At 38.2% G+C, this 27,971-nt stretch overlaps 3 protein-coding genes across 3 annotated transcripts; all 3 read right to left on the bottom strand.

Moving 5' to 3' along the window:
- Window positions 1–2,400: 2,400 nt before the first annotated feature.
- LOC307264592 (major histocompatibility complex class I-related gene protein-like) lies at window positions 2,401–5,499 on the bottom strand. Its single transcript, XM_080046030.1, has 7 exons — window positions 5,402–5,499; window positions 4,816–5,082; window positions 4,212–4,487; window positions 3,802–4,098; window positions 3,471–3,571; window positions 3,195–3,212; window positions 2,401–2,721 (listed from the first exon to the last, which is right to left on the bottom strand). The coding sequence occupies exons 1-7, from the start codon at window positions 5,445–5,447 to the stop codon at window positions 2,686–2,688; spliced, it is 1,041 nt and encodes a 346-aa protein (XP_079902156.1). The 5' UTR covers window positions 5,448–5,499; the 3' UTR covers window positions 2,401–2,685.
- Window positions 5,500–7,588: 2,089 nt separating this feature from the next.
- LOC307264147 (major histocompatibility complex class I-related gene protein-like) lies at window positions 7,589–10,715 on the bottom strand (the record flags this gene model as incomplete). Its single annotated transcript, XM_080045418.1, has 6 exons — window positions 7,589–7,638; window positions 8,125–8,229; window positions 9,178–9,474; window positions 9,714–9,992; window positions 10,497–10,565; window positions 10,667–10,715. The coding sequence occupies 6 exons, from the start codon at window positions 10,713–10,715 to the stop codon at window positions 7,589–7,591; spliced, it is 849 nt and encodes a 282-aa protein (XP_079901544.1).
- A 3,524-nt stretch (window positions 10,716–14,239) lies between these two features.
- Window positions 14,240–25,725, bottom strand: LOC307264146 (BOLA class I histocompatibility antigen, alpha chain BL3-6-like). The gene is made up of 13 exons (XM_080045417.1): window positions 25,599–25,725; window positions 24,618–24,896; window positions 23,327–23,623; window positions 22,566–22,667; window positions 22,372–22,389; window positions 22,181–22,199; window positions 20,274–20,292; window positions 19,456–19,756; window positions 16,424–16,702; window positions 15,969–16,265; window positions 15,206–15,307; window positions 15,012–15,029; window positions 14,240–14,839 (listed from the first exon to the last, which is right to left on the bottom strand). Exons 1-13 carry the CDS (start codon window positions 25,684–25,686, stop codon window positions 14,790–14,792), a joined length of 1,869 nt encoding a protein of 622 aa, XP_079901543.1. The 5' UTR covers window positions 25,687–25,725; the 3' UTR covers window positions 14,240–14,789.
- Window positions 25,726–27,971: the final 2,246 nt, after the last annotated feature.

Below are 27,971 nucleotides of genomic sequence, written 5' to 3'. Positions count from 1 at the left end.
CCAAATCATTACTTTTACCGGTGTTTCCCCCATAATATGTCTTAGTCAAGGTGGTCACAGGCCAGGGTCACAGGAGGCGCGGCGCAAAGCGCCGCGGCGCAAATTTTGGGGGTATTTTGCTCAAAGATGCCAATGCGCACTATAGAAATAAACAACTGTTTATTTGAATACAGATGTGCAATTTTGTTTGCTATGTGCAAGTATAATTTTACAGACAGTACAAAACACAATTAAAGAAAACTTCTACTGTTTTTGTGCAATACTATGCAGACACACTAAATACAAATAATAGACCATACACTTGTGTAGGCACATCAAGTGCAAATTAAACTTTTTAAAGTTCCTTTATGGATGGGGGGCTGTGATTATTGTGGACAATAGGCCTACTGTGATGCGATAGCCTATAATTAATTAATGGTTATTATTAGCCTACTTGCTTGATTTCTTTTTAAATACAGGTTGTTTTGGAACATGTCTTTCCCAATTTAAAACATAAAAATAAAGCAGCATTGAAAATTCAGAAAATCAATCTTGTTGGCCTACACTAGCATGCTGTTCTACAAATAACTCAATAGTTGAAATAATAAATACAATGTGTTTTCCCCTTAAAATGTCGAAATGCATTTCAAAGGCAGTAACAGTGTGGCACTTCTTTAAACTTACTGAAACTTGCAGGGGCCATCACTCTCATGTATTCATCAGACTTTTCTTTGCGCTGTCTGAGCTGATAGATAGGTTGTGTTGCCACAGTGATGTGGAGTCTTAAACTGTCCTAGCTTTGCCAGCACTTATTTCTGTACAGCTAAATATCCCCATAGAAACATCGCTGCGTTTATTTTCGCCACCAGTTCAATTCAATGTTGGCTTGCTCCTGCTTACTCTCCCGCATACATGGCTTAGTCATGCGCAGGCCCCTGATCTCCTTGCAAGGGTCAGGGGCCTATCACGAGCCAGTCAATTATTTCTTTTTTTGGAATGGCATTGTTCAGGGCCTTCAAAGATCGGGGCCACACATTTAGCTTGTTTAAAAAAAAAAAAAAAAAAATTTTTTATGGGCCCCCCTCTGCCTTGGGCCCCCCCACGACTGTATACCTTGTCTACCCAGTCCGTCGGCCCTGCACACACACACACACACACACACACACACACACACACACACACACACACACACACACACACACACACACACACACACACACACAAAGCAACACGTGTCTTATTTTATCTAGATTATGTCCTATTTAAATGACAAAGGCTCTTCCTGCTCACTGCTGATCAATACTTGAGTTTTTCCCTCAGTTTACATTCACAGAGGACAGCGCCCCCTGTGGATGAATCATGTATCTGCCTTTGAGCTGCTGATGGGAAACCACCTGAGGACGTCACCTGACTTTCTGTTGGTGGCAAAACATCATGATAATCTATGACTTTGATAGGAAGTATAATTCAAAATAACAATTATAAATTAAACCCATTTAGATTGTACTTAGTTTCAATTAACAGCCTCACTGCTCACTGAAACTTAAAAAATACCTCTAACAAAGCTGATTCCTTAAAATCCTCTCATATTCTAAACTCGCTCCATTAAACAACAAATACACACATTAACCTAAATTTCTTTTCAGTAGCACATATTGTATAGTGAGTAAATATGGTGAGGTGCTCCCCCCAGTCGCTCAAACCTACAGCTGATGTGCAGCAGTGATCAGTGTGAACTCTTTTATCTGTTGTTTTAAACAGGTTTGTGTTCAATTAAACCATCTGGTTATTAAATGAGATGTAGAGGAAAGTATTATAACCTTATTGAAGTGCACTTTCAATAAGATATATTATTTACAGTATGTGTGACACTGACTAAATTAGGCCTAATGTCAGGCAAGACATCAAATGAAATGATGAAATGATTTTTCACTTGATATTTTCTGACTGGTGTTGTTTTTCCAGTAAAGAAAAATGTCTAGTTGAACACATGAACACATTTAATTTTTTAATTTTTTGACAATAAAAACTGCAAAGACTGGAGATCATCAACACTTCAAAATGTGAAATTCCTCTTTGAAGAGCTGCTAGTGCATCGTACAGTCCTGTGTAAACCCCAGTGAAACTAAACATTTGTGCAAAATATAAAGAGAAGAATCTTGAATGAATGTTTTGAGAATAAATACAGAATTATGTACATGCATAAATTATATTATGTACAGTATATTTCTTCTTTTCACATCAATGTTTAAATCAACACATACAAACATTTACAAATCTATGTACAATAAAATTTACATAAACTGCTGCATACACTGGTCCATTTCCTTTCTATCAGACGGTGTGTGTTTGAGCCACTATTACTGTCAAGTAACTCTGTGAATCACTACGCCGTCATCCTTCTGAAGGATAGCAGTGAATGAGATCAGAAATACAGAATGTGCCTGTGCTTGGCTTCCCACATCCATATCCTAAGAATAAAACTAATTTCCCTCTCTTGGACACATACACACGCACGCACACACACGCACACACACACACACACACACACACACACACACACACACACACACACACACACACACACACACACACGCACACGCACACGCACACACACACACACGCACACAAACAAACACACACACACACACACACACACACACACACACACACACACACACACACACACACACACACACACTGGATTCAGGTTCTCCGAGAGCTCAGAGTGGTTCTCAGCAGCTGTAAGAAAAAACATACAGTTAGTTCACTTCTCCTGCACCTTCAATAAACAGCTTTGCCAGCCTGTAAAAGACACTGGTCAGTGTTTAGGATCCAATGTTATACCCGAAACCAAGAGACAATATTCATCTGTCAGAATCATGACCTCGCTCATTAACTTGAAATGTCATATTTACAAATTGCAGCATCCACAGCAGCAGAGAAATGATAGCAGTTTATTTTATTGTTTACTATCTATATTTATCAAATTGTTTCGTAATTGAATTCAATTTCAATTAATTATAACTTGATTAACTTCACAAAAAATCTGAAGTGGAAAAATTATTCAGATCGACTGTCATTTTTTTTCCTCTGATTTAACAGTCTTTCTATTATCAATCTCCATTACTTTACTAAACTCTATTCTCCAGAAACACATCCTGAAAAAGTGCACGAGAGAGCTGATGAAAGAGAGTAAAACAAGTTCTACTTACCACATAGAAGGCACTTATCTGAAACAAGAGGAAAAAACAAATACTTTCAGTTGTCATATTTTAAATATCGGAATATCACCTACCCACTGAATATGATACACCCTTTTTATCATTATCAAAATAAATATAAATATCTTCTTTCCTTTCATCTTTTACCTATTATACTCTGTCATTGTCATGCTACAGTCTGTTGCTTCATAACATGAATGTATGACCTTGTGTTTCAAACTATAAAACAAAAATTAAATTATAAAAATATTTTAGTTGGTCTCTCACTTTGCTTCTTTTGTAAACAATGAATCCAGTTACAGCCAGGATGAAAACAACAAGAACAGCCACTGCAGCAGTGATGGGAATGGTCGCGTCTGAAGGCTTCTCTGTTGAATACAACATACACAGGTTAGAAAATTCTTGATTGAATTAGATTTTTAGGTACTATTCTATTCTTGATTTTTTTCTTCTTCTTTTAGCACAGATGGTTATATTATTTTAGACTAACCTAGGATCATAAGTTTTATGCCATGTATTTTTCTATATTCGTATTTCAAAAATGGTCTACATGGCTACATCGATTCAACCTTAAATTTTGAAGGTCACACCTTCTTACCCCAGTTGGTTCTGATCACTTCTTTGTCCAGTCTGGTGACAATTTCCTCCTTCACCCCAGAGAGCTGGAACACACATTGGTACTTCTTCCAGTCTTCTTCAGGTGAAACTTTCAGGTCAACACTCATCTGGAAGGATCCATCGTGGTTGGGGAGGATCTCTCCGTGGTCCATGCCCTCATGAAGATCCTCTCCATCTTTCCTCCAGAACATCACGGCTCTGTTGGGGTAGAAACCTGTAGCATGGCAGCTGACTGGAGAGGAGGGAGTCTTCTGGAGGAGGGACACTGTGGGAAGGGCTGGAAAAAATGATAGAGCAAGTGTGAGAGAGAGAGATCGATGTGTGGATTGACGAAAGAAACAATTGTGTACCTTTTTGTGCATTAAGCGGCACCAGGTCATGGGATCATACCTGTTCTTAGCAGGGAACTCTGTCCATATTTCAAATGTTTGTGCATACAATCCATACATATGTGTATCAAGTTTTTCCAATAGTCATTTCTAGCTCTGTCTCTGTCCCATAAGTGTTTAGTCACAACAGCCTGCGATTTTGGGGCTATCCATGTTCGTGTCTCCATGTGGAATACTAGAAAGTCTTCTCCATCGTAACCGTATTGATGGAACACGTTGATGTCTCCAGTGTCCTCATCCCACTCACAGCCAGACAATCTCTGAAAGATTTGGATTCCTGACAGAGAGACGGGGACAGACACAACAGAGGAAAAGAGTGCGGTCCAGATTAGTGAGATTTTATATCACAGAGGCACACTCTGAAGGTGGTGTGGTTAGGTAATTCTGTGCAAATAAAACACTGTTGAAGGATGGTGTGTGTGTGTGTGTGTGTTTGTGTGTGTGTGTGTGTGTGTGTGTGTGTGTGTGTGTGTGTGTGTGTGTGTGTGTGTGTGTGTGTGTGCGTGCATGCATGCATGCGTGCGTGTGTGCATGTGTGTGTGTGTGCGTGCGTGCGTGAGTGTGTGTGTTTGTATGTGTGTGTGTGTGTGTCATCAGTAACATACTTCCAGTTCTGTTTAAGCGCTTCTTCAAGATGTTAAATTCGTCTTTGAAGACGTGCTGCTGTATGGTACACTCCTGTGTGAACCAATTCCAGTACGCAGGATCCCCTTCTCTTAAATTTTCCATCCAGTCCTGAGTATTTAATCCTCTCTTGGTTATGCTGTCACAATAACTGGTCTGAATTTCATCAATCATGGCGACACCCACAACCTCTGGAAAGTTTGGGACTCCAGAAGATGCAGTAAAGAGAAACTCTATTGAATGTTTCACTGTAAGACAAACAGGTGTTCAGGTTCTTTGCTTTTCTGTTTTAAATCATTTTATTGTACAAAAAGTTTTTAATTTGTTTAGAACAGCATTTTAATTTTGTGTTCCTTAGACATGAACTCCACAAAAACGAAAAAAATAGCAAACTCTATTGCTTTTTAATGTGTATTGTAAAATTGAGCAGCTACTATTATGACCTATGTTTTTAATATCTCTCAGCTTGCAGGACACACCTTAATACTTGCCTATGGAACTCACAGGCAAAATGAAACTGTTGATACAGCACAAGGCTTTAAGTTAAGCTTTAAAATGTTGTCTCACCTGGAGATGAATCTTGACAGAAGAGTAGCAGCAGAACTATCTTCATCTTTGGTTGAAAAGAAGCAGAGCTGACAAAGAGAAATATAAACTGTTGTGAAGTTTTGGTTTGTTTTTGTTTGTGATAATGTCTCCTTCAATAACATGAGACTTAGTTTTTTTGGGGAATATGAGGCGTGTTCAACTTTTAATGACTCGTGATAGGTGAATCAAAGCATCGATCTGACCAATAAAGATTCATCTTTATATCTGGTGACTGATCTGCCTACACTTGTCTGACAGGGCACATTTTGTCATGTAAGAAACTACATTTGATACATCAGATGTGAGGCAGCATGTTTAGAGGACAGTTTCTCTTTTCTGTTTGTCAGTCATCTTAATCTTTCTTCAGCCCTGTCTTTCTATCAGCTTTTCCTGTAATTAAAACCTGCTTAACTTAATTTATTTTTAGTTTACTTTCCTTTTGCCTCGTGGTTTACAGGTGGATAAAGCTTGGAGGTGTTGAAAGCGTATAAACTGTGTCAATGTATCATCTATGTATCTAAAGGTTTACTCTCTAGAAACTTTAGAATATGTTTGAACACTGACTTTTCTCTGAATAATATGCATTATTACACAACAAAGAAGTGTTTTTTTCAGGGAAAGGGTGATAATGATTCTGGGCAGTATTTTATAGTAACCGTGATTACATTTTCCCTGTAATCATGGATATGAGCTCCTCAGTTTCGAAGCATAACAGATGTAGAAATGTACTCTATATATTATTATTTGATCTATATATTTTGTTCTCCTTACTTCCAGTGCTCATGCTGAACTGAGCTAAGCTAAACTTCATAGGTGACTGATATCGATCTTCTCATCCAGCTCTTGTGAGAATACTGAATGCTCTGCTAATTTACATACTGCAACATTTCACTAGTCAAAAAGTGGACTCAAGGAAATATCAAAACTTTTGAAAATGTTGGACTTTATTTAAAAGCAAACCATCAGGACAAAACACATAGCAATACCTTTGACTTTGACTTTTATAAATGGTTATCAACACAGAGTCAAATATGTCAAAAGCTGAGTGAGCATTCCTGAGGAAGCCCAGAATTCATGTTACAGTAAATGTTGTAGTGATTGTCATTTGGCCCTGCAGGGGGCAGGCTGTGCCATATCCTTAATCAACGGAGCTTTCTGGCAGACAAATATAAATAACCTGCCTTTAGATCCTTTATAAACTCGAGCAAAAAGCGTATACTCTGCGATATGACCAGGCCATTTATCTTTATTGCATCTTTGACACTAAAATGATGGGTACAACAAAGCTACGTCTAAATGCCATGGGCAGCTTAGTCATCCAATCACCATCACTGTCTGTTTTCACTAGTCTTATTAAACTTAACAACCCCTGTGGTATGAGGAAGTTTTCATGAATTATTTTCCTTGACCTATCTTACCAAAGAAAAGAACATTTCGATAAACAATCACAAGAGGTGATTTGAAGCAAGCTATCAGTGTCTACAATGAATCAATGAAGACTTTATTTCAGACAGTATAGATTTAACTGAATTTCCCACTTTTCATTTAGCTCACTTACTCACTAGACATATCTCTTTATCTTCCTATTTCAACATGTAGTGAAAATAAAGCACATCTTAGCTGTGCAAATTATACTTATATATACTATATATATTTTTCCCATTTGTAATATTTCCATATGGGGGCTCCTAGGAAGTCCCACTAATAATTCAATTGCCTGATAATGAGCCATTGGTTTTTTCTGAAACTTTCTGTAAACCCATATTCCTCCTGACACATTATCTTAGAACGGACAAAGACGTTTGATAGAGATTGGAATATGAAGAAAAAGTTTGCCAATATTACCTTCAAATGTTTGTAATAAAAACCTGCAATATGTAGTTATTGTAAAATCAATATAATAAAACATCTATCAAAACCTGTAGAAAACAAATAATAGCATCAGTGTAAAATAATGTGTGTACATCCATTAAATGTAATGCTTTAATTTTAAAAGTCAAATAAACTATTCCATTTAACATTAGCAAATAATGACACTTCTTTAATGACTTCTTTGTTGCAGGATACCATCTTGTAGTATCTTTTCATTCTGTAAAGTAATTTAATGTGACACACGCTCTTTCTTATACATACAGTATGATGTTAACCATTGAGTGTGTTCACCAATCAGGTCTCTGGATTCAGCCTGTTGGAGAGCTCAGAGCTGTTGTCAGGATCTGTGAGGGCAGTAAATAAACCGTAAAGTCCACTCATCCTGCCCTGAACGTTTATAAACATTTAAGGCAGATCAATATGTTTATCTGCACAATAATTTGATCTATTTAATCTGCAGCGTAATCATTGATCAGTCAAAAATAATTAAAAGTCTGTTTAACTTACCAGATGGACGGCCTACGCCTGGATTCAAAAACAAAAGACAAATAATGTCAGTTAGTTTTAAATGTCTCCGTATCTCCCTGTGATGCCCCCATCTACTCACTAACACTGAAAAATCTGTTTCTAGCCTTCTGCTTAGTCCTTAATTTTGTTTTGAAATGTTTATTACACCTGAGTCTTACAGCGCTAACTGTTGGCTGCATCAAACGGCAGGGAACTGATGCTTGTTTCAATGTTGTAACCAGGATAAAAAGCACCAACTGAAAGACTTGAATTAAAAAGTACTGAAAGGTTAAGCAGATAATCGTTCCACTTTTCTCTCTTACCTTTCTTCTTCTTTTTGTAAACAGTGAATCCAGCGGCAGCGATGAGGACGAGAACAACAACATTCACTGCAGTGGTGATGGGGACGGTCATGTCAGTGGGCTTCTCTGTTGAACAAAATACAAGTAAGAAACAGAGCAGGTGAGAGAAAAGGAAATCTGTCTATCCAAAAACATATTCATAAATACATGTGAGTTTGTTGAACCAGGTCTGACTTAGAAAAGCATTGAGGGAAAACACTTTGGAGGTCAAACGTTACTGCGACCTTACAGTATTGACAGGATGCAGTGACCTTGAACCATAGTGTAGCTTCTTAGGAGCTTTACCTTCTTTAAAGCTTTGCCTACCACCAAATTACTTTCACCGTTCTGCAATTGCATACCTTGCAGAGGCATTTTACTGACAGGCGGTATTTTATAGTTTATTTATAATTTATTTATTAACACATTCACTCATTTTCTCCGTCATCACCAGTCTTTCAAATCCAACACAAAAGGCAGTTAATATATTTTTACAGACACATGTTTAAGATTTTAGCCAAAATCATTGATTTTACTGTATCACAATATTTTATGTAACATTGACCTATACCTTTGACTTCCAAAATAATTAATTCATCTTTGAGTCAGAGTTGACATTTTTGCAAACTTCCTAGAAAATCCCTAAAAGCGTTCATAAGATATTGCGTTCACAAGTACATACATACACACAGATGTACATACATAAAGAAGAGGAGAAACACTTAAAGGTGGAGTAAGCGATCTCCAGTGAACGCTTGGTTATGTTGATTCTAACTGCAGCAATATTTGATGCAGGGAGCGAATGGCCGGGCCGTATCCCGAAACGTCGATACGCGACTTTCTTTGCGGCTGGTGGCTCTGAGCTAGCTTTTTATATTGCCGTTAGCGAAAAACGTGCAAACAAGACGGACAGGTAGCAGATGGTGAGTAGATATAAGCTGATTTTGAGAAAAAAGTTCTGGATTGCAATTGCTGAATATGCCTTTAAATACAAAACAACAAACATGTATACCCATTCAGCACCTTAATTCTTACCCCAGTTGGTTCTGATCAGTTCTTTGTCCAGTCTGGTGGCAATTTCTTCCTTCACCCCAGAAAGCTGAAACACACATTGGTACTTCTCCCAGTCTTCTTCAGGTGAAACTTTCAGGTCAACACTCATCTGGAAGGATCCATCGTGGTTGGGGAGGATCTCTCCGTGGTCCATGCCCTCATGAAGATCCTCTCCATCTTTCCTCCAGAACATCACGGCTCTGTTGGGGTAGAAACCTGTAGCGTGGCAGCTGACTGGAGAGGAGGGAGTCTTCTGGAGGAGGGACACTGTGGGAAGGGCTGGAGAGAGAAACAATAGAGTGTGTGTGTGTGTGTGTGTGTGTGTGTGTGTGTGTGTGTGTGTGTGTGTGTGTGTGTGTGTGTGTGTTGTGTGTGTGTGTGTGTGTGTGTGTGTGTGTGTGTGTGTGTGTGTGTGTGTGTGTGTGCAACCCAGTCGGGTTGGATAGACAAATAATAAAATGGCTGAAGGTTAAGCTCCATGAACTTTATTGAGTGCATAAAACATTATGTGACTCTACCTGTTCTCAGCAAATAGCTTTTGCCATAGACCAAATACTTCTTCAGCTGCTGAGGGAATAGCTGAGTGAAGTAAAGCTCACTGTATTTAATGCTAGCTTTGTCAGCATCCCATTTATGTTTGGTGGTGACAGCCTGTGGTTTCTGAGCGATCCATCTCAATGTCGTCAGGTCCAGTGATAGGAAATCTTCTCCATCATAAGCATACTGAGTAAAACCATTCACTTCTCTAGTTTCATCATCCCACTCACAGCCACACATAATCTGTAAAAAGTGGACACCTGAGAGAGAGAGAGAGAGAGAGAGAGAGAGAGAGAGAGAGAGAGAGAGAGAGAGAGAGAGAGAGAGAGAGAGATAGTTTCTCAATCAGTCTTTCTCTTGATGTTGCTAGGATAACAGTATCATCCATCAGCATTAAGAAATCAAGCTATTTCAGAACTCTGTTGTCTCCACACTGTGGTTTAATCTTTCTGATGAGGATGCCAATAAACCTCACTACAGCACTAAACAGGTTATTGGGGATCCTTAACTCCCCCCTATAAAAGTAGCAGTACAAAGTGAAATACACAAAACATATACAATACCTCCATCTTGGTTGAAACGCAGCTTTAAACTATATACAACATCTTTGAAGAAGTTAGGCTGAACCTCAAAACATTGTCGTCTGATCAGTTCCAGGTGTTGAGGATCGCTTTCAAAATATTTTTTTGCCCAATCCTGTTTGAGTTCTGCTGTCTTTCTGTTGCTGTTGCAGTAAACCATCAGATCTTCATCAACCAATATACCGGCCACAAACTCTGGGATCTTTGGGTCTCCAGAAGATGCCGTTAAGAAAATCTTTAGGGAGTGTTTCACTGTAGAACAAATAAGGTACACATATTATCATGAACGTGTTTTTCTTTTCAATATGGGAGTGTTTCAGTGAAAGTGAAATGAAATGTAAATGTGATCTTACCTGGTGATGAAACGTGACAGAAGAGAAGCAACAAAAATAACTTTTTCATCTTGTTTTAATAAAGACGTTTTGGTAAAGGAGCGAAAAGGTTCATGTGTTATGTCTGCTGTCTAATGTGGGAGTGTCACCTTTTGTGATTGACTCATTGTATTTTCTCTTACCAATTAGAACTTTGACCTCAGAGGAATGTTTGGTGTAGTTAATGTTTTGATTTTAGTGTGGCTCCTTGGTCTTTTTGAGTTCATGGTTTTGTGCAGAGTATGCAGGATCAAAAACAAGGAAGTTATTTCAAATGAACATTACAAATGTAAAATACATTTACAGTGTAAATAGTTTAGACACAACCTATGCACCAGGCATAATAACATAAAGACCGCATAAACATCTGATATGTGTATAGATTTATATATAAATGTACATTTTTCTTTGTCAATTAGATATGTATTTGATAAAGTTATTCTAATGGCTTGTGATATAAGGGTGTAGCAAAATATTCACACATTTGACTGAGTTGGTATGTAGTAGGTTAATATTGAAATCCCCTATTATGGAACAAGGTTTCCTTTCTTTCTCAATGGAATTCAAAAGCTCATCAAGATTATTAATGAAAGAGTTAATACCGCTTGGTGGTCTATATTGGTAATCCCAACCACAAGCTTACCCCATCAAACTGACATGGGATGCTGACAACGATAGAATTAAATTAATTGAGATTTTTTTCACTCATAATTTCCCAGAGAGGCTGAAGATGTTTTTGGCCTATGGCAATAGCTCTCTGTTGAGAACAGGTAAACTCACACAATGGTTGATGTACACAACAATGTTCATGTAGCTTGCAAAAGCTGTTGCCATCTTATTATTATTACAATCAGGCTGACATTACCTTCTCTTTTGCCGTTTCTGTTAGGTAAAATTTGATTTAGCCCTCAATAAAGAATTAAATATGTGTCTGCTTTGACAATAATTTCCATCAAAGCTGACAGCCAGAGGGCCGTTACACTGTCCATCCCATAATAACCAACAGAGATTATTAACACTGTATCTCCTCTAGATCAGATCAGAATAACTCTACTGAGCTTCCCACAGTGAGTCGGTCCATAATAACTTGCTTCTTCACACCCAGCAGCACAGTGACATCTGCTGACTGGCAAAACTGACTGCAGCCCTTTAAGACCAGGGCTGAAGCTGATTGATTTGAATAGTTTAGGTCTCATATGTGTGCAATAAAAGCCAAACAACTCTGCTGGTTATAAATAATATAATAATTCATTAATTCATTTATTAATATAAATCTGTGTTGGATGAAAATGTGATTGCGCAATATGTATGGTCAAATTTGTTACGGTAAGTGGCAGACAGGCAGGCAAGTAGGACCCAGATGCAGAAAGTTAACTAGAAGATTATTTATTGTCCAAAAATTTAACAAAAAGGCCAACAGGCAAAAAGTCCAGGAGAACAGGAAACACAGGACAGACTCACCAACAGGTACAACGCAAGGACACACAGGGAGTTAAATACACACACACAAGACAGGTAGACAACGAGGAACAGGTGGGACACATTAGGTAGACAACGAGGAACAGATGGGACACATTAGGGGAGGGAGCAGTAATCAAACAAGAGGGAAACTTGACAGGACATGGGGAGGAACAAGACAGACATACCAAAATAAAACAGGAAACCCGGGTAACACCAAAACAAGACAAGACAAAGACAGACCATGAGAAAATTATTAATAAATGCCTTGCCCAAAATAGAATACTTCTGCCAACACAAAATATTTATGTACCTTTTTTAGTCCCAAAATGTTTTGGTGGCTTTAATAAACATGTAGGCCTATTTAACAGCTCTTTATTTTCTACATTTTTTGAAAAATTACTTGATTTTTGTTCAGAGTATTTTACATCAACAATCAGTATGGATGTAGTACACACTTCAGTGGAACTGAGTGTGGTATATTATAAAAAGGAAAACATAAAACACAGCACAAAAAGTAAGTACATTTGTGTTTGGTCGAGTATTTATTTGTTGTAACAATGTTTCTTGGCAAAACATCTTATACCGTTGGAGCACTGTTTGTTTTCCTTTTAAATGGAACCACATTTGTAAGGAAAATGCATTAGTGGGATGAGTAGCAGAGTTGAGTATGAGGGTTTCGCCCGTAAAAAATGTGCCAAATCTTCTCTGCCAATGCCAAACAATTTCTATTTCAAAAAACCAAATACCAAACTCAAATTTCCTTACTTTTTGTGCAAAGTTTAGTAATTTTAGAACATGCAATACATTATTACACTCTAATGTGACAGTGCAGTTTTTCCATAAGTCCAACAGAGGGAACTCTATGGTGACAAATCTCTGCCATAAGAATAATAACAAAATGGGTATGTTCATCTGTTACAGTCTTCTTTATTTTGTAATTGGATAAGTATAGGAAATTACAACTCAATAACATTTCTGTGTTAACATTAACTTAATAATGTCCATGTGGTCTTTATCCTGATGAATGGCGGGTGTCGTAAATATTTAAAGCTCACTTTTTGTTTTTTGATCTTGCACATTCTGCACAAAACCAGGAACTCAAAAAGACCCATGAGCAACACTAATCACTGCATTAACTCAAGAGCCAAAGGGCAAATGGTACAACATCAACTACACTGAACATCCCTCTCATGTCTGAAGTCCGTCTCAGTAAAGTGTGTGTGTTGAGTATGACTGTGTGATCAAGTGTATAAAGAAAAGTCCTAATATCAAGCATGAACATTTGTTTGAATAAAAAACATGTTGTTTTGTCAAATTGAATCTATTTGTTTCAGGACAACCAGCCAGAGCAGCTGCATACTTTCAGTTTGGTTTAGGTGCTGCTTCAAAATGTTTAATACATGACACACCTCGTTATGGTATTTTTATGAAATTTGATCTCACTCACAAACACTCACACAACCTACTGTTACCTGTTCCTGTCTGCTTCCACTAAAGCTAGTTGTTTATCTGCTGCTAAAGTCTAAAACCCATTGGGTCATGTAACACATACTCTGACGGATTATATTTGAGGCAGCAGGTAAAGGATGGCAAAGAATAGAATAATCCATTTTTGTTTTGTCATTCTTGATCTTTCTTCTTTAGCTCTCTCTCAACTTGTCCTGTAGTTAAAACCTGCTCAACCTGCTTCTATGTTTACTTTACTTTTCATTTCAAGAGGAAGGGGGGGGGGGGTTTAATAAGTGTGAAATTCTTCCCACTCCTTTTCGAACATGTTATTCCAATGAGCAAGTGTTTGTCATTCATATATTATGCTTTCTATTTTGTGTAACATCATTATTTACTTGACATTTCCTGTTTTTCTTCTACATGTTCGAAATAAAAATTTAAATCAATTAAACCAATCAATCATTTAGCATTTCAGATTCAAAGCGTCACAGATGGAGATATGATGTGAAATGCTGAAGGCTTTTGACAGGATTGGCTTTGCATTAATATTAATGTTACTTTTATTTAGCTTTTAAGTTGTTAGAAGGTAACACTTTTTACTTTTTTGAGTGAAAAATCAGGACAAAGCAATGCATTTGATGTTTACATTTATTCATTGTTATCAATACACACATACACTTACACATTACTGTTAAATGATGCTGTGCTGTCATGAATCGACTGAGCATTCTGACAGGAGGCATGACGTATCTTTGACCTGCCTTTAAATCCTTCATTCATCAAGCAGAGAACAGATACTCTGGAGGAACAGATACTTTTCATGAAATATGTTCAGTGTCTTCTCTTACCAAATAAAAGAACATTGTTTCAATAATCCTTTACACGATTTTTATCACTGTATTTAGTCTCGACATGTCATTCTAGAACCAACAAAATAGAATGTATCATGTGTCAAAGACAAATTAAACAGATTATTGCATCTACGTAAAATAGTCAGATATTCTAGCATATCAAAAATAAATGTGTAATATGAAAAACAATAATATATTTAACATTTACATATAAAGCACATGCTGTACATTGTAAAGTTTGATGCAGGAAACTACATTTAAGTGTAATTTAGTTATCTAGCAACAAATAAAGTGATGTAATCTCACACGTCATGTGATGTAAATTATTCAGTGTGCTTTGTCATTCAGGTCTCTTGATTCAGTGGGTCAGAAAGCTCCGAGCCGTTGGCAGGATCTGTGAGGTCAGAAACAAACTGTTTGTCATCCTGCACTGAACTTTTAAAAACAATAAATGCAGAAAACAGTTTTAAACAATTAAATCCGCCCAACAATGTGAAACCCTTTACAATATATATTATCAATTGTGTCAGATCAGTTGAAATATAATAACAGTAAGTTTTACTCACCAGATGGAGGACATTGGGCTGAAATCAAAACAAAAGACAAATCATTTCAGTGAAAGAATCAATGCTTACTGTTGTCTGGATCAAACGGCAGGAAACTGACACTTGTTTTAATCTCGCAACTTGGAAAAAAAAATTCAACCCAAAGACTAGATTCAAGAATAGAAAAAGTAAATTAAGCAAATAGTCTCTGTCACCTTTCTTGTTTCTGTAGACCTTGAATCCAGCAGCAGCGATGAGGACGAGAGCAACAACCACCACTGCAGCAGTGATGGGGACGGTCATGTCAGTGGGCTTCTCTGTTGAACAAACAAACAAGTACCAGTTGATTTTGTTAAGTTATAATACAATTATTAATTTAAGCAAACACAAAAAGAAATACATTTAAATGATATGTACTGTCAACATAAGCAAGGAGTGGATAGGCAGCCATTCATTTCATTTGTGGTAGGTAAAAATATTATGATTTACACAATGCTCTTAAACTTCTATGGCCTTAAGGAAATCTGAAAAGGGGCATACTCTGAGGCCCCCTCTAGGATCCTTGTGACGGCCAGGACGGAATCTGCATCGACCTTTCCAACATCTTAGAGCAGACCCTAGGATGAGAAGTTTGATATCCCCTGCATCCTCTCTGGTCCCCCGTTTTCTGCACCCAAGCTCGCTACTTATTCTGCACTTTCCCAGACTTCCACGTAATGTTGAGACCATAGATAGTATATACAAGGTTGAGACGTGTCATCTAACACAGTCCGCCTCACCAATCACGTCTATCCAGGTGTCTCCATGATTGCCCACATGCACGTTAAAGTCTCCCAGCAGAACTATGGAGTCCTCTGCCGGAGCCCCATGCAGGATTCCGCTCAGAAGGCAGAAAACTCTGAGCTGCTGTTCGGTGCATACACACAGATATCAGTTAAACGCATCCAACAAACCACAGACATGCAATCTCATTCTTACCCCAGTTGGTCCTGATTGCGGCTTTGTCCAGTCTGGTGGCAATTTCTTCCTTCACCCCAGAGAGCTGGAACACACATTGGTACTTCTTCCAGTCTTCTTCAGGTGAAACTTTCAGGTCAACACTCATCTGGAAGGATCCATCGTGGTTGGGGAGGATCTCTCCGTGGTCCATGCCCTCCTGAAGATCCTCTCCATCTTTCCTCCAGAACATCACGGCTCTGTTGGGGTAGAAACCTGTAGCGTGGCAGCTGACTGGAGAGGAGGGAGTCTTCTGGAGAAGGGACACTGTGGGAAGGGCTGGAGAAAAGCCAACAGACACAGATCTTTAATTGACTGAGATACAGGGGTTAAGTATGTTACTCTATATACTTTGAATGTTACTGTGCTTTAGAAACAGAAAAGGCACATGAGGATTGAGCTGATGTACTACTATATATCTGACCATGTGATTCTACCTGTTCTTAGCAGAAAGCTTCTCCCATAGTGCAGATATTTATTCAGCCAGTCAGGGCATTGATGGAAGTAGTAGTTTCTGTTGTACTCTAATTTAGCTTTGTCAGCATCCCATTTCCGTTTGGTGCTGACAGCTTGTGGTGCAGGAGTAATCCATGTCAATGTCTTCAGGTCAAGTGCTATGAACTCTTCTCCATTATAAGCATACTGATTAAAACCATTAACTTCTCCAGTCTCATCATCCCATTCACAGCCATTCAGCCTCTGTAAAATTTGGACAGCTGAGAGAGAGAGAGAGAGAGAGAGAGAGAGAGAGAGAGAGACATTTTTTTTTAATTTAAATTCTTAATATCATCCTGCGGTGAGAGGACACAGTTTTTTTTTTTATCAGGTTGATACTGACTCGGACAGACTCCAAATGGAGATTTTCCTTTTCCTGCTTACGAAGATGGCCATCCCTAAAACAAAGTTTAAAAGCTGGCTCTTCTGTTATCTTAATTATCTCACTCTCAATATGATCTTGTTTCCCCATTATCTCAGATAAATGTGAATTCATGGCTTGGCCAAAAACCTGGTTTGCTATTCTCCTTCTAAGGCTTGCACAGAAGGCAGTCCATGCCTTCAACATGCAGATTAGGTTATAGGGGTAGTGCACCTCCTCTCAAGTAGGGTTAGATATTTAACAGACTTTAAGGGCAATTTTATTAAAGCCAAGCACTTACAGTCCCCTCCAATAGTATTGGAACGGTGAGGCCAATTCCTTTATTTTTGCTGTAGACTGGAAACATTTGGGTTTGACACCAAACGATGAATATGAGACAATAGCTGAACATTTCAGCTTTCATTTCCAGGTATTAACATCTGAATCCGATACACAACTTAGAAGATAGCATTTTTTGAAAAGGAACATCAAATTTTTAGGCAAGCAAAAGTATTGGAACAGATAGACTTTAAATAAATTAAAGTGAATAAACCGTAATACTTTGTCGCAAATACTTTGCTTGCAATAACCACATCAAGCCTGTGACCCATTGACATCACCAAACTTTTGCATTCTTCTTTTGTGATGCTTTTCCAGGCTTTCACCGCAGCCTCATTCAGTTGCTGTTTGTTTTGGGGGGTTACTCCCTTCGGTCTCCTCTTTAGCAGGTAACATGCATGCTCTATAGGGTTTAAGTCTGGAGATTGACTTGGCCAGTCTAAAACCTTCCACTTCTTGCCCCTGATGAACTCCTTTGTTGTTTTTGCAGTTTTTTTGGATCATTATCTTGCTGCATGATGAAGGATCTTCCAATCAGTTTGGTTGCATCTTTCTTTAAATTGGCAGACAAAATGTTCCTGTATACTTCTGAGTTAATTTTGCTGTTGCCATCATGTGTTACTGTGTTGTTGTCAAGATGAACCTTTACCAAAGTGATGGAAAGGCTAAAGTTTAGAGAAAGAAAGAATCTGCTCATGATCCCAAACATACAAGCTCATCTGTGAAACACTGTGGAGGCAATGTCATGGCTTGGGCTTGCATGGCTTCTTCTGGGACGGGCTCATTAATCTTCATTGATGATGTAACACATGATGGCAACAGCAAAATTAACTCTAAGTCTACAGAAACATTTTGTCTGCCAATTTAAGGAAAGATGCAACCAAACTGATTGGAAGATCCTCCATCATGCAGCAAGATAATGACCCAAAACACAACAAACGAGTTCATCAGGGGCAAGAAGTGGAAGGTTTTAGACTGGCCAAGTCAATCTCCAGACTTAAACCCTATAGTGCATGCATTTTACCTGCCAAAGAGCAGACTTAAGAGAGTAACCCCCTAACACAAACAGCAACTGAATGAGGCTGCGTTGAAAGCCTGGAAAAGCATCACAAAAGAAGAATGCAAAAGTTTGGTGATGTCAATGGGTCACAGGCTTGATGCGGTCATTGCAAGCAAAGGATTTGCGACAAAATATTACGTTTTATTCACTTTAATTTATTTAAAGTCTATCTGTTCCAATACTTCTCCTCGCCTAAAAATGTGGTGTTCCTTTACAAAAAATGCTATCTTCTAAGTTGTGTATCGGATCCAGATGTTAATACCTGGAAATTAAAGCTGAAATGTTGATCTATTGTCTCATATTCATCTTTTGGTGTCAAACCCAAATGTGTCCAGTCTACAGCAAAAATAAAGGAATTGGCCTCACTGTTCCAATACTATTGGAGGGGACTGTATACACAATAGCTGCTTAACAAGTAAGTCAAGTGAGGTTTGGGCAATTCCATCAGCAGTCAAGATTGCTCTAATGTATGTATACTGTCACAATCCCTCACAAAAAAACGAACCAAGCTGGGTGGCCTGTCTTCATCTAAAATAGCCATAAACTTTGTTTACTTTCATTAACAATCATGCCATATTCCTCACATTATTTATCAGAGTATTTAAGCTTCTAAATCAGTCTTTCTGTATGTTAACAGTGTAATCCATCATCCATTAATCTTGAGCATGTCAACAAACCTCAACAGGAAGCAGGAAATGGGTGATCATTAACTGACCCCTGCAGAAGATGGTATTGTGGTAGAGCCCAGGATACCTTTTCACATATTGACTTAGATATAGTCAAAGTGACTCCACACCCCATTTAATAATATGAACAGTGTTCCTCTCTGGACCCTGTCATAGGCTTTGGATAAGTCTGTAAAGCAATGTTAAGCAGAACCTTCTTCCTGACACAATAATGCGGCGGCAGCTCAACCATAGGGACTTGGTTTAGAGACCGGAGGGTCGATGATCCATGTCGTGCATGGACTAATCTTTGAGTGTGGACTGGTAGCTGGAGAGGTGCCAGTTCACCTCCTGAGTAAGACAGCGAGACACCTTAACTGCTTGGAGGCCCCCCAAAAATGTCAACAGACAGATTCCATAAATATCTATTTCTTGTAAAAGCAGGATTTTACTTTAGGCCCCTGTAGTACGGAGGGTGACTTAACCTTTATATGTAAAATGGAGAAGATTTTAGCAATAAAAGTGAAATACAAAAAACACATACTTTACCTCTACTTTGGTTGAGACTCTGCTTCACACTGTACATTGTGGCTTTGAAGTAATCAGGCTCAATTGCAAAACAATATTGGGTGATCAGTTGTAAGTATTGAGGATCATTTTCAAATAATTCTTTCACCCAATCATGTTTTAGTTCAATCCTCTTGTTGTCACAGTGACCCACCAGATTTTCATTAACCAATATACGAGCCACAAACTCTGGGAACCTTGGGACTCCAGAAGATGAAGTCAAGAAAATCTTCAGGGAGTGTTTCACTGTAGAACAAACAACGTTCTTGCCATCAGTATAAATCTGGAAACATTGTCATACAAATGGTGTAATCAATATCGGTGTGTTGTTCAAGTAAAAGTGAAACTAAATGGCTCCGTAGACCAAAATGCAAAACACAGTGTAAAGTGAAGCAAAGATTTAAAGATTTAAATGTGATCTTACCTGGTGATGAAACATGACAGAAGAGAAGCAACAAAAATACACTTTTCATCTTGTTTTAATGAAGACGTTTAGGTAACCGACCGAGCAGCTTCAGTTGTTTTGTCTTTTGTCTATTGTGGGAGTGTTAATGGTTGACTCAATTCACTTTCTCTTAACCAATTAGAACTCTGACCTGAGAGGGTTGTTCAGTGTAGTTTGTGTGAAGTCTGGCTCCCTGGTCTTTTTGATTTCCTGGTTTTGTGCATGATCAAAAATAGTAAGGAGCTTATAAAAGTAAAATACATTTACAGTTTAAAAAGTAAAAACTCTAGCCATGCACTATGCATAGTAAGATAAAGACCACACAGACATCATTAAGAACATGTGTATAATGTACTGTATAAATGTACATCTTCCTTTGTTACAATTAACACAAACATGATATGGAGTTGTAATTCTTTACTTATCTAACTCCAATAAGAAGTTTGCAACAGTTGAATGGCCGTTTTTATAGTAACGTCTTATGGTCTTAAGGCAGCCATTTGTGACTATATGGTTCCCTCTGTTGGGCTTTAGGAAAAACTGCACTGTAATGTTAGAGAGTAATGTATTTCATGTTCTAGAAGAGAGAACATGAAATACTACATATACATACTCTCTAACATTATTACAGTGCAGTTACAGATTTAATATAGTGAGGTTAGAATCTAACCTCACTATATTGATTATTTTGAATAATAGACCACACTCAGTTCCAGTGGAATTTTAATTACATCCTTCCAATGGTTGCTGTGAAAAACTCCAGAATTGTTTCCCAAATTGAATGAATACAGTATATACGTGCTTGTGTGTGCGTGTATGTGTGTTTGTGCGTGTGCTATGTGTGTGTGTGCTATGTGTGTGTGTGTGTGCTTGTGCTCATGTTGAGTGTGACTGTTCAAGATAAGCCCTAATATCAAGCATCAACGTTTGTTTGAATAAAAAACATGTTGTTTCCAACTGAATCTATTTAGTTTAGGTGCTGCTTCATAATGTCAAATGCATGACATACCTCAATATGGTATTTTCGGACATTTGATCTCACCCACAAACACTCACATAACCTACTGTTAGGCTACCTGTTCCTGCTTCCACTAAAGCTAGTTGTTTATCAGCTGCTAAAGTCTAAAACCCATTGGGTCATGTCACACACACTCTGACGGATTATATTTGAGGCAGCAGGTAAAGGATGGCAAAGAATAGAAAAATCTTTCTTCTTTAGCTCTCTCTCAACTTTTCCTGTAGTTAAAACCTGCTCAACCTGCTTCTATGTTTACTTTACTTTTCATTTCAAGGAGAAGGGGGGGGGGGGGGGGATTTAATAAGTGTGAAATTCTTCCCACTCCTTTTCGAACATGTTATTCCAATCAGCAAGTGTTTGTCATTCATATATTATGCTTTCTATTTTGTGTAACATCATTATTTACTTGACATTTCCTGTTTTTCTTCTACATGTTCGAAATAAAAATTTAAATCAATTCAACCAATCCATCATTTAGCATTTCAGATTCAAAGCGTCACAGATGGAGATATGATGTGAAATGCTGAAGGCTTTTGACAGGATTGGCTTTGCATTAATGTTACTTTTATTTAGCTTTTAAGTTGTTAGAAGGTAACACTTTTTACTTTTTTGAGTGAAAAATCAGGACAAAGCAATACATTTGATGTTTACATTTATTCATTGTTATCAATACACACATATACTTACACATTATTACTGTTAAATGATGCAGTGCTGTCATGAATCGACTGAGCATTCTGACAGGAGGCCTAACGTATCTTTGACCTGCCTTTAAATCCTTCATTCATTAAGCAAAGAACAGATACTCTGTAAGACTGCTTTTCCCCCCCACAACTTTTCATGAAATATGTTCAGTGTCTTCTCTTACCAAATAAAAGAACATTGTTTCAATAATCCTTTACACGATTTTCATCACTGTATTTAGTCTCGACATGTCATTCTAGAACCAAAAAAATAGAATATTTCATGTGTCAAAGACAAATTAAACAGAGTATTGCATCTACGTAAAATAGTCAGATATTCTAGTATATCAAATATAAATGTGTAACATGAAATACAATAATACATTTAACATTTACATATTAAGCACATACTGTACATTGTAAAGTTTGATGCAGGAAACTACATTTAAGTGTCATTTAGTTTTAGCAACAAATAAAGTGATATAACATGACACTTCATGTGATGTAAATCATTCAGTGTGCTTTGTCATTCAGGTCTCTTGATTCAGTGGGTCAGAAAGCTCCGGGCTCTTGTCAGGATCTGTGAGGTCAGAAACAAACTGTTTGTCATCCTGCACTGAACTTTTAAAAACAATAAATGCACAAAACAGTTTTAAACAATTTAATCTGCCCAACAATGTGAAACCCTTTACAATATATATTATCAATTGAGTCAGATCAGTTGAAATATAATAACAGTAAGTTTTACTCACCAGATGGAGGACATTGGGCTGAAATCAAAACAAAAGACAAATCATTTCAGTGAAAGAATCAACGCTTACTGTTGTCTGGATCAAACGGCAGGAAACTGACACTTGTTCTAATCTCGCAACTTGAAAAAAAAAATTCAACCCAAAGACTAGATTCAAGAATAGAAAAAGTAAATTAAGCAAATAGTCTCTGTCACCTTTCTTGTTTTTGTAGACCTTGAATCCAGCAGCAGCGATGAGGACGAGAGCAACAACCACCACTGCAGCAGTGATGGGAACGGTCATGTCAGTGGGCTTCTCTGTTCAACAAAACAAACAAGTACCAGTTGATTTTGTTAAGTTATAATACAATTATTAATTTAAGCAAACACAAAAAGAAATACATTTAAATGATATGTACTGTCAACATAAGCAAGGAGTGGATAGGCAGCCATTCATTTGTGGTAGGTAAAAATATTATGATTTACACAATGCTCTTAAACTTCTATGGCCTTAAGGAAATCTGAAAAGGGGCATACTCTGAGGCCCCCTCTAGGATCCTTGTGAGGGCCAGGACGGAATCTGCATCGACCTTTCCAACATCTTAGAGCAGACCCTAGGATGAGAAGTTTGATATCCCCTGCATCCTCTCTGGTCCCCCGTTTTCTGCACCCAAGCTCGCTACTTATTCTGCACTTTCCCAGACTTCCACGTAATGTTGAGACCATAGATAGTATATACAAGGTTGAGACGTGTCATCTAACACAGTCCGCCTCACCAATCACGTCTATCCAGGTGTCTCCATGATTGCCCACACATGCATGTTAAAGTCTCCCAGCAGATCTATGGAGTCCTCTGCGGGAGCCCCATGCAGGATTCCGCTCAGAAGGCAGAAAACTCTGAGCTGCTGTTCGGTGCATACACACAGATATCAGTTAAACGCATCCAACAAACCACAGACATGCAATCTCATTCTTACCCCAGTTGGTCCTGATTGCGGCTTTGTCCAGTCTGGTGGCAATTTCTTCCTTCACCCCAGAGAGCTGGAACACACATTGGTACTTCTTCCAGTCTTCTTCAGGTGAAACTTTCAGGTCAACACTCATCTGGAAGGATCCATCGTGGTTGGGGAGGATCTCTCCGTGGTCCATGCCCTCATGAAGATCCTCTCCATCTTTCCTCCAGAACATCACGGCTCTGTTGGGGTAGAAACCTGTAGCGTGGCAGCTGACTGGAGAGGAGGGAGTCTTCTGGAGGAGGGACACTGTGGGAAGGGCTGGAGAGAGAAACAATGGAGAGGGAGAGATAGAAAGAGAGGGAAAGAGACAGGGAAATTCGGTAGGAAAAAGGATAAGAAAGAATGAACAGGAAAGTAAATAAAACAAAGGAAAATAAAATTAAGAAATTCATTAAGGAAAAAAATCAAGATAAGAAACAGAGTGTAAATACACAAAACTTAAAGGCTAATCTAATAATGCTTTGAGCGAAATGAAAATCTCATCATGAATTTGAATATGTCATATTGATGTGCAAAACAGCATGAATGTGTCTGCCAATCTTAAGGGAAAAATCAGAGGATGACCAAATATTATTGTCTGTAAACAATGAATAATTAATAACACCTGGTGCCAACCCATAAAAAAAATGTTAAGATGACAAAATGTTGACCTGCTGGATGAGGAAAAAGTGAAACGATCCCCAAAGTCATTAGAGGTTTGTACGTATACTGTATGAGAAGTAATCTGTGTGCTTGTTGTCAAGATATTTAAGAATAGACAAATAATAATGGATAGGATTTATATAGCGCTTTATTCCCTAAGGACTCAAAGACACTTTACAGGGTTCCAGGTTCCATTAATTTGCACACAGTCATAGCGGTGGTGGTAAGCTACGATAGTAGCCACAGCTGCCCTGGGGCAGAGACAGTGACGGAAGTGTGGCTGCCATTCCGCGCCAACGGCCCCTCCGACCACCACCTCAAACATACAGCAGTCATACACATACACACAAGGCAAGGTGGGTGAAGTGTCTTGCCCAAGGACACAACAACCATGATGCAAGTGGCCGGGCGGGAATCGTACCGCCAACCCTTGGATCATTGGCCAACCCGCTCTACCACCTGAGCCACAGTCAATCTCTACTCTTTACACACAAATGTGTATAAAGAGTAGAGATAGCGGGCCTCTGTGTTAGTGATATGTGTTACTGTAACAAAGAAGGCATATTAACATTGTTGAATCCTTCAAAAACTTCAGGTCATGTGATTCTACCTGTTTTTTGCTGATAGCTCTTTCCATAGGCCAAATACATCCTCAGCCACTCAGGAAAGATCTGGGTGTAGAAATTCTCAAGGAATGTTGTTCTAGCCTTGTCAGCATCCCATATATGTTTGGTGGAGACAGCCTGCGGGTTTGGAGTGATCCATGTTGAGGTCTTAAAGTCCAATGCTATGACATCTTCTCCATCATAACCATACTGAGTATAACCATTAACCTCTCCAGTCTCATCATCCCATTCACATCCATTCATAGTCTGTACAATGTGGAGACCTGAGAGAGAGAGAGAGAGAGAGAGAGAGAGAGAGAGAGAGAATTTGAAAATACACATTAATTCCCAGGCAATGTACACAAGTTCTGACACTTATCAGAAAATTCAGAAAAATTTACATTGATCCCCCAAGCCAAGTTCTTACTTACTGAACACAGCACAGTTTTCCCACCCCCGATTTGAACAAAACCCTCTGTCTTTTCAGTCAGTCTGAAAACTGAAACGCTAACCTGACCTGAGCATAAATGCAACAATCTCTGACCTTTCTACCCTGTTTTCCAAATTAAAGGTGGTGTCACAATTATGCAACTGTGTGTGTGCTGAAATAAATCCATGAGTAAATACACAGCCTTGGCATTGTAAACATGGATGTTGCCAGCTACTGTAGGCCCCTTTGTTTACATACCAGTTTACAGAGCCTGGGCAGTTTATTAACACCAGATTTTTCTTCCTGCTCAAACAAAGTACGGACAGTACCCCATACATGTGTGGGAATAGTTTATACCAAAGCATTTTGAGCCCTTCAAATAGAGGTCACAAGAAATGCCAAAAACATGTACCAAATGCACCAGTGTAGACACACTCAAAATTTCTGCAGTAATTTTGTAGTTTAGATTATTATTTAGAGGCCCTGAAACCTTAACCTTCACAACCAAAAAGAGAATTTAAAAGAAAATACAAGAAAATGTATAGCAAAGGCATACCTCCACTTTGGTTGAAGCGCTGTTTGAAACTTTCCAAAACGGTTTTCAAGAAAGAAAACTGAACCTCAACACAATGTTTAGTTAGCATTTCCAAATGTTGAGGATCATTTTGTAGGATTTCTTTCACCCAATCCTGTCTTGTTTGTACTGTCTTTGTGTTGCTGTCACAGAAACCCAACATATTTTCATCCATCAATATAGCAGCCCCAAACTCTGGGAAGTTTGGGACTCCAGAAGACACAGTGAAGATTAACTTCAGAGAGTGAGACGCTGTAGAACAAATAAGGTTTCAACATTCAGTATTAATATACACATATTATCATAAACATGATGTATTTAATATGGCTGTGTTCAAGTAAAAGTGAAACTAAATTGCTCTTTAGACAGTAATGACAATCTCAGTGAAAAGTGAGGCGAAGATTTAAAGATTGAAATGTGATCTTACCTGGTGATGAAACGTGACAGAAGAGAAGCAACAAAAATACACTTTTCATCTTGATAAAGACGTTTAGGTAACCGACCGAGCAGCTTCAGGTGTTTTGTCTTTTTATGTGTTTACTGTATGCACAGGCAAAGGTAAATTCATTGTGGGAGTGTCATGTCTTGTGATTGGCTCATTGCATTTTCTCTTAACCAATGAGAACTCTGACCTGAGAGGGATCTTCAATTTAGTTCATGTTTTAACATGTGAATTGTGGCTTCTGTTTTTGGTTAATCTTTCAGATCATTTCCTGATCAGTATGTCCTGGTAAAAAAAAAGAAACCTGACCAGATTTTAAAAAAAATTTAATCACAGTCTCTCTCAAATGTTTTATCTTTCACCAACTGGTTTTCTCTAATTGTCACAAATTGACGAAATTCTCTCTAAAATGTGTAACGTTTTGGACATTTCATGTTTCCACATGTCTATGACATCTGTCTGGGAAAGTTTCCTGAGCAGTGCGATGGGCAGGTAGGAGAGATGGTCCCCTTTGACCAAATGGAAAACATGTGTAGGACACTGTCCCTACTATTAACTATAATCACATTGTTCAAGAACCCTGACAGGAAGCTCTGCTGACTTTCAAAGCTAAGATACATTATTTCAAGGACACTTATACTTTCTTCTCTCATATATCATACAATATTTAATCTTACACAGTTTAAGAAACACAAACAACTCTTAAGTTGCTGCATGAGTTGCTGTGTAAGACGTTTGTTACTTGTCAGATCACAATCTGTTTACATTCTTGGCTCAAAGGCATGCATGTTGATTGTGAGGACTCACTGCACACTGAAAATGTCCCATGATGCATTTTTATATTCTCTTGTTTGTGATACTCGTCGTGAAGAGGATACTTTAAGCTGCAGATAATTTGGGGAATGTCCAGTTTGGTGGTACGTATGGGTCTGTCTTCTTCACCACACAGTGACCCCTGGTGTTCACTGGAGTCAAGATAAAACTGGATGGATCATTTATTCAATTCAACAGTTCAGACAACAGTGGCTCTCTCTTTCTCTATGCAATGCAACTATAATGTAAATTAAAGGAAATTATGTGTATGTTGTTTGAAATAACTGCATCAATCATGTTTGATAGCTGAGGCTCACACACACACACACACACACACACACACACACACACACACACACACACACACACACACACACACACACACACACATTATAATCATGTATTTTAGATATGTAAGTTGTTAGAAGGTAAACAGTTTCACTTTTTTGAGTGAAACATCAGCACAAAAGAGAGAGCAATACATTTGAGTTTAACAATTATTCATTATTATCAATACACACATACACTAGACATTATTACTGTTAAATGATGCAGTGCTGTTATGAATAGACTGAGCATTCTGACAGGAGGCCTAACGTATCTTTGACCTGCCTTTAAATCCTTCATTCATCAAGCAAAGAACAGATACTCTGTAAGTTATGTGTCTCCTCATACCAAAAAGAAGAACAAGGTTACAAGGTATATATGTAAATATATATTTAAAGTGTAAAAAGTAAAGAAAATAGCCATGCACTACACTCTAAAAACAGATACTGCATATTACTTAATTTAATTGATGTAACATTATTACACTCAAAAATATGGAGTAGATTTCAAAGCTTAGAAATCAAGTAAAACAAACCATGAATAATGAGTAGATTTACTTTTTTTATATATATAAAAAAAAAAAAAAGGTTTATTTATATATGGTGTGGGGAAGCAGGTAGTGGGTGAGGGAGCCAGGGGGAGACCAAAGCCGGGAAGCTGGAGAGAGTGATCCGGATACACGGTAGCGCATAGGACGATCTGGCGCCAACAGCAAGGAATCCACGGGTTATGAAGGGGAGTTGATTGGAGGTGAAGACCAGGTGAGCGTGATT

This window comes from Ammodytes marinus, assembly GCF_949987685.1.
Source record: "Ammodytes marinus genome assembly, chromosome: 17".
Lineage (NCBI taxonomy): Eukaryota > Metazoa > Chordata > Actinopteri > Uranoscopiformes > Ammodytidae > Ammodytes > Ammodytes marinus.
Note: the sequence above shows the minus strand (reverse complement) of the source record. Positions and strands in the feature narration are given on the sequence as shown.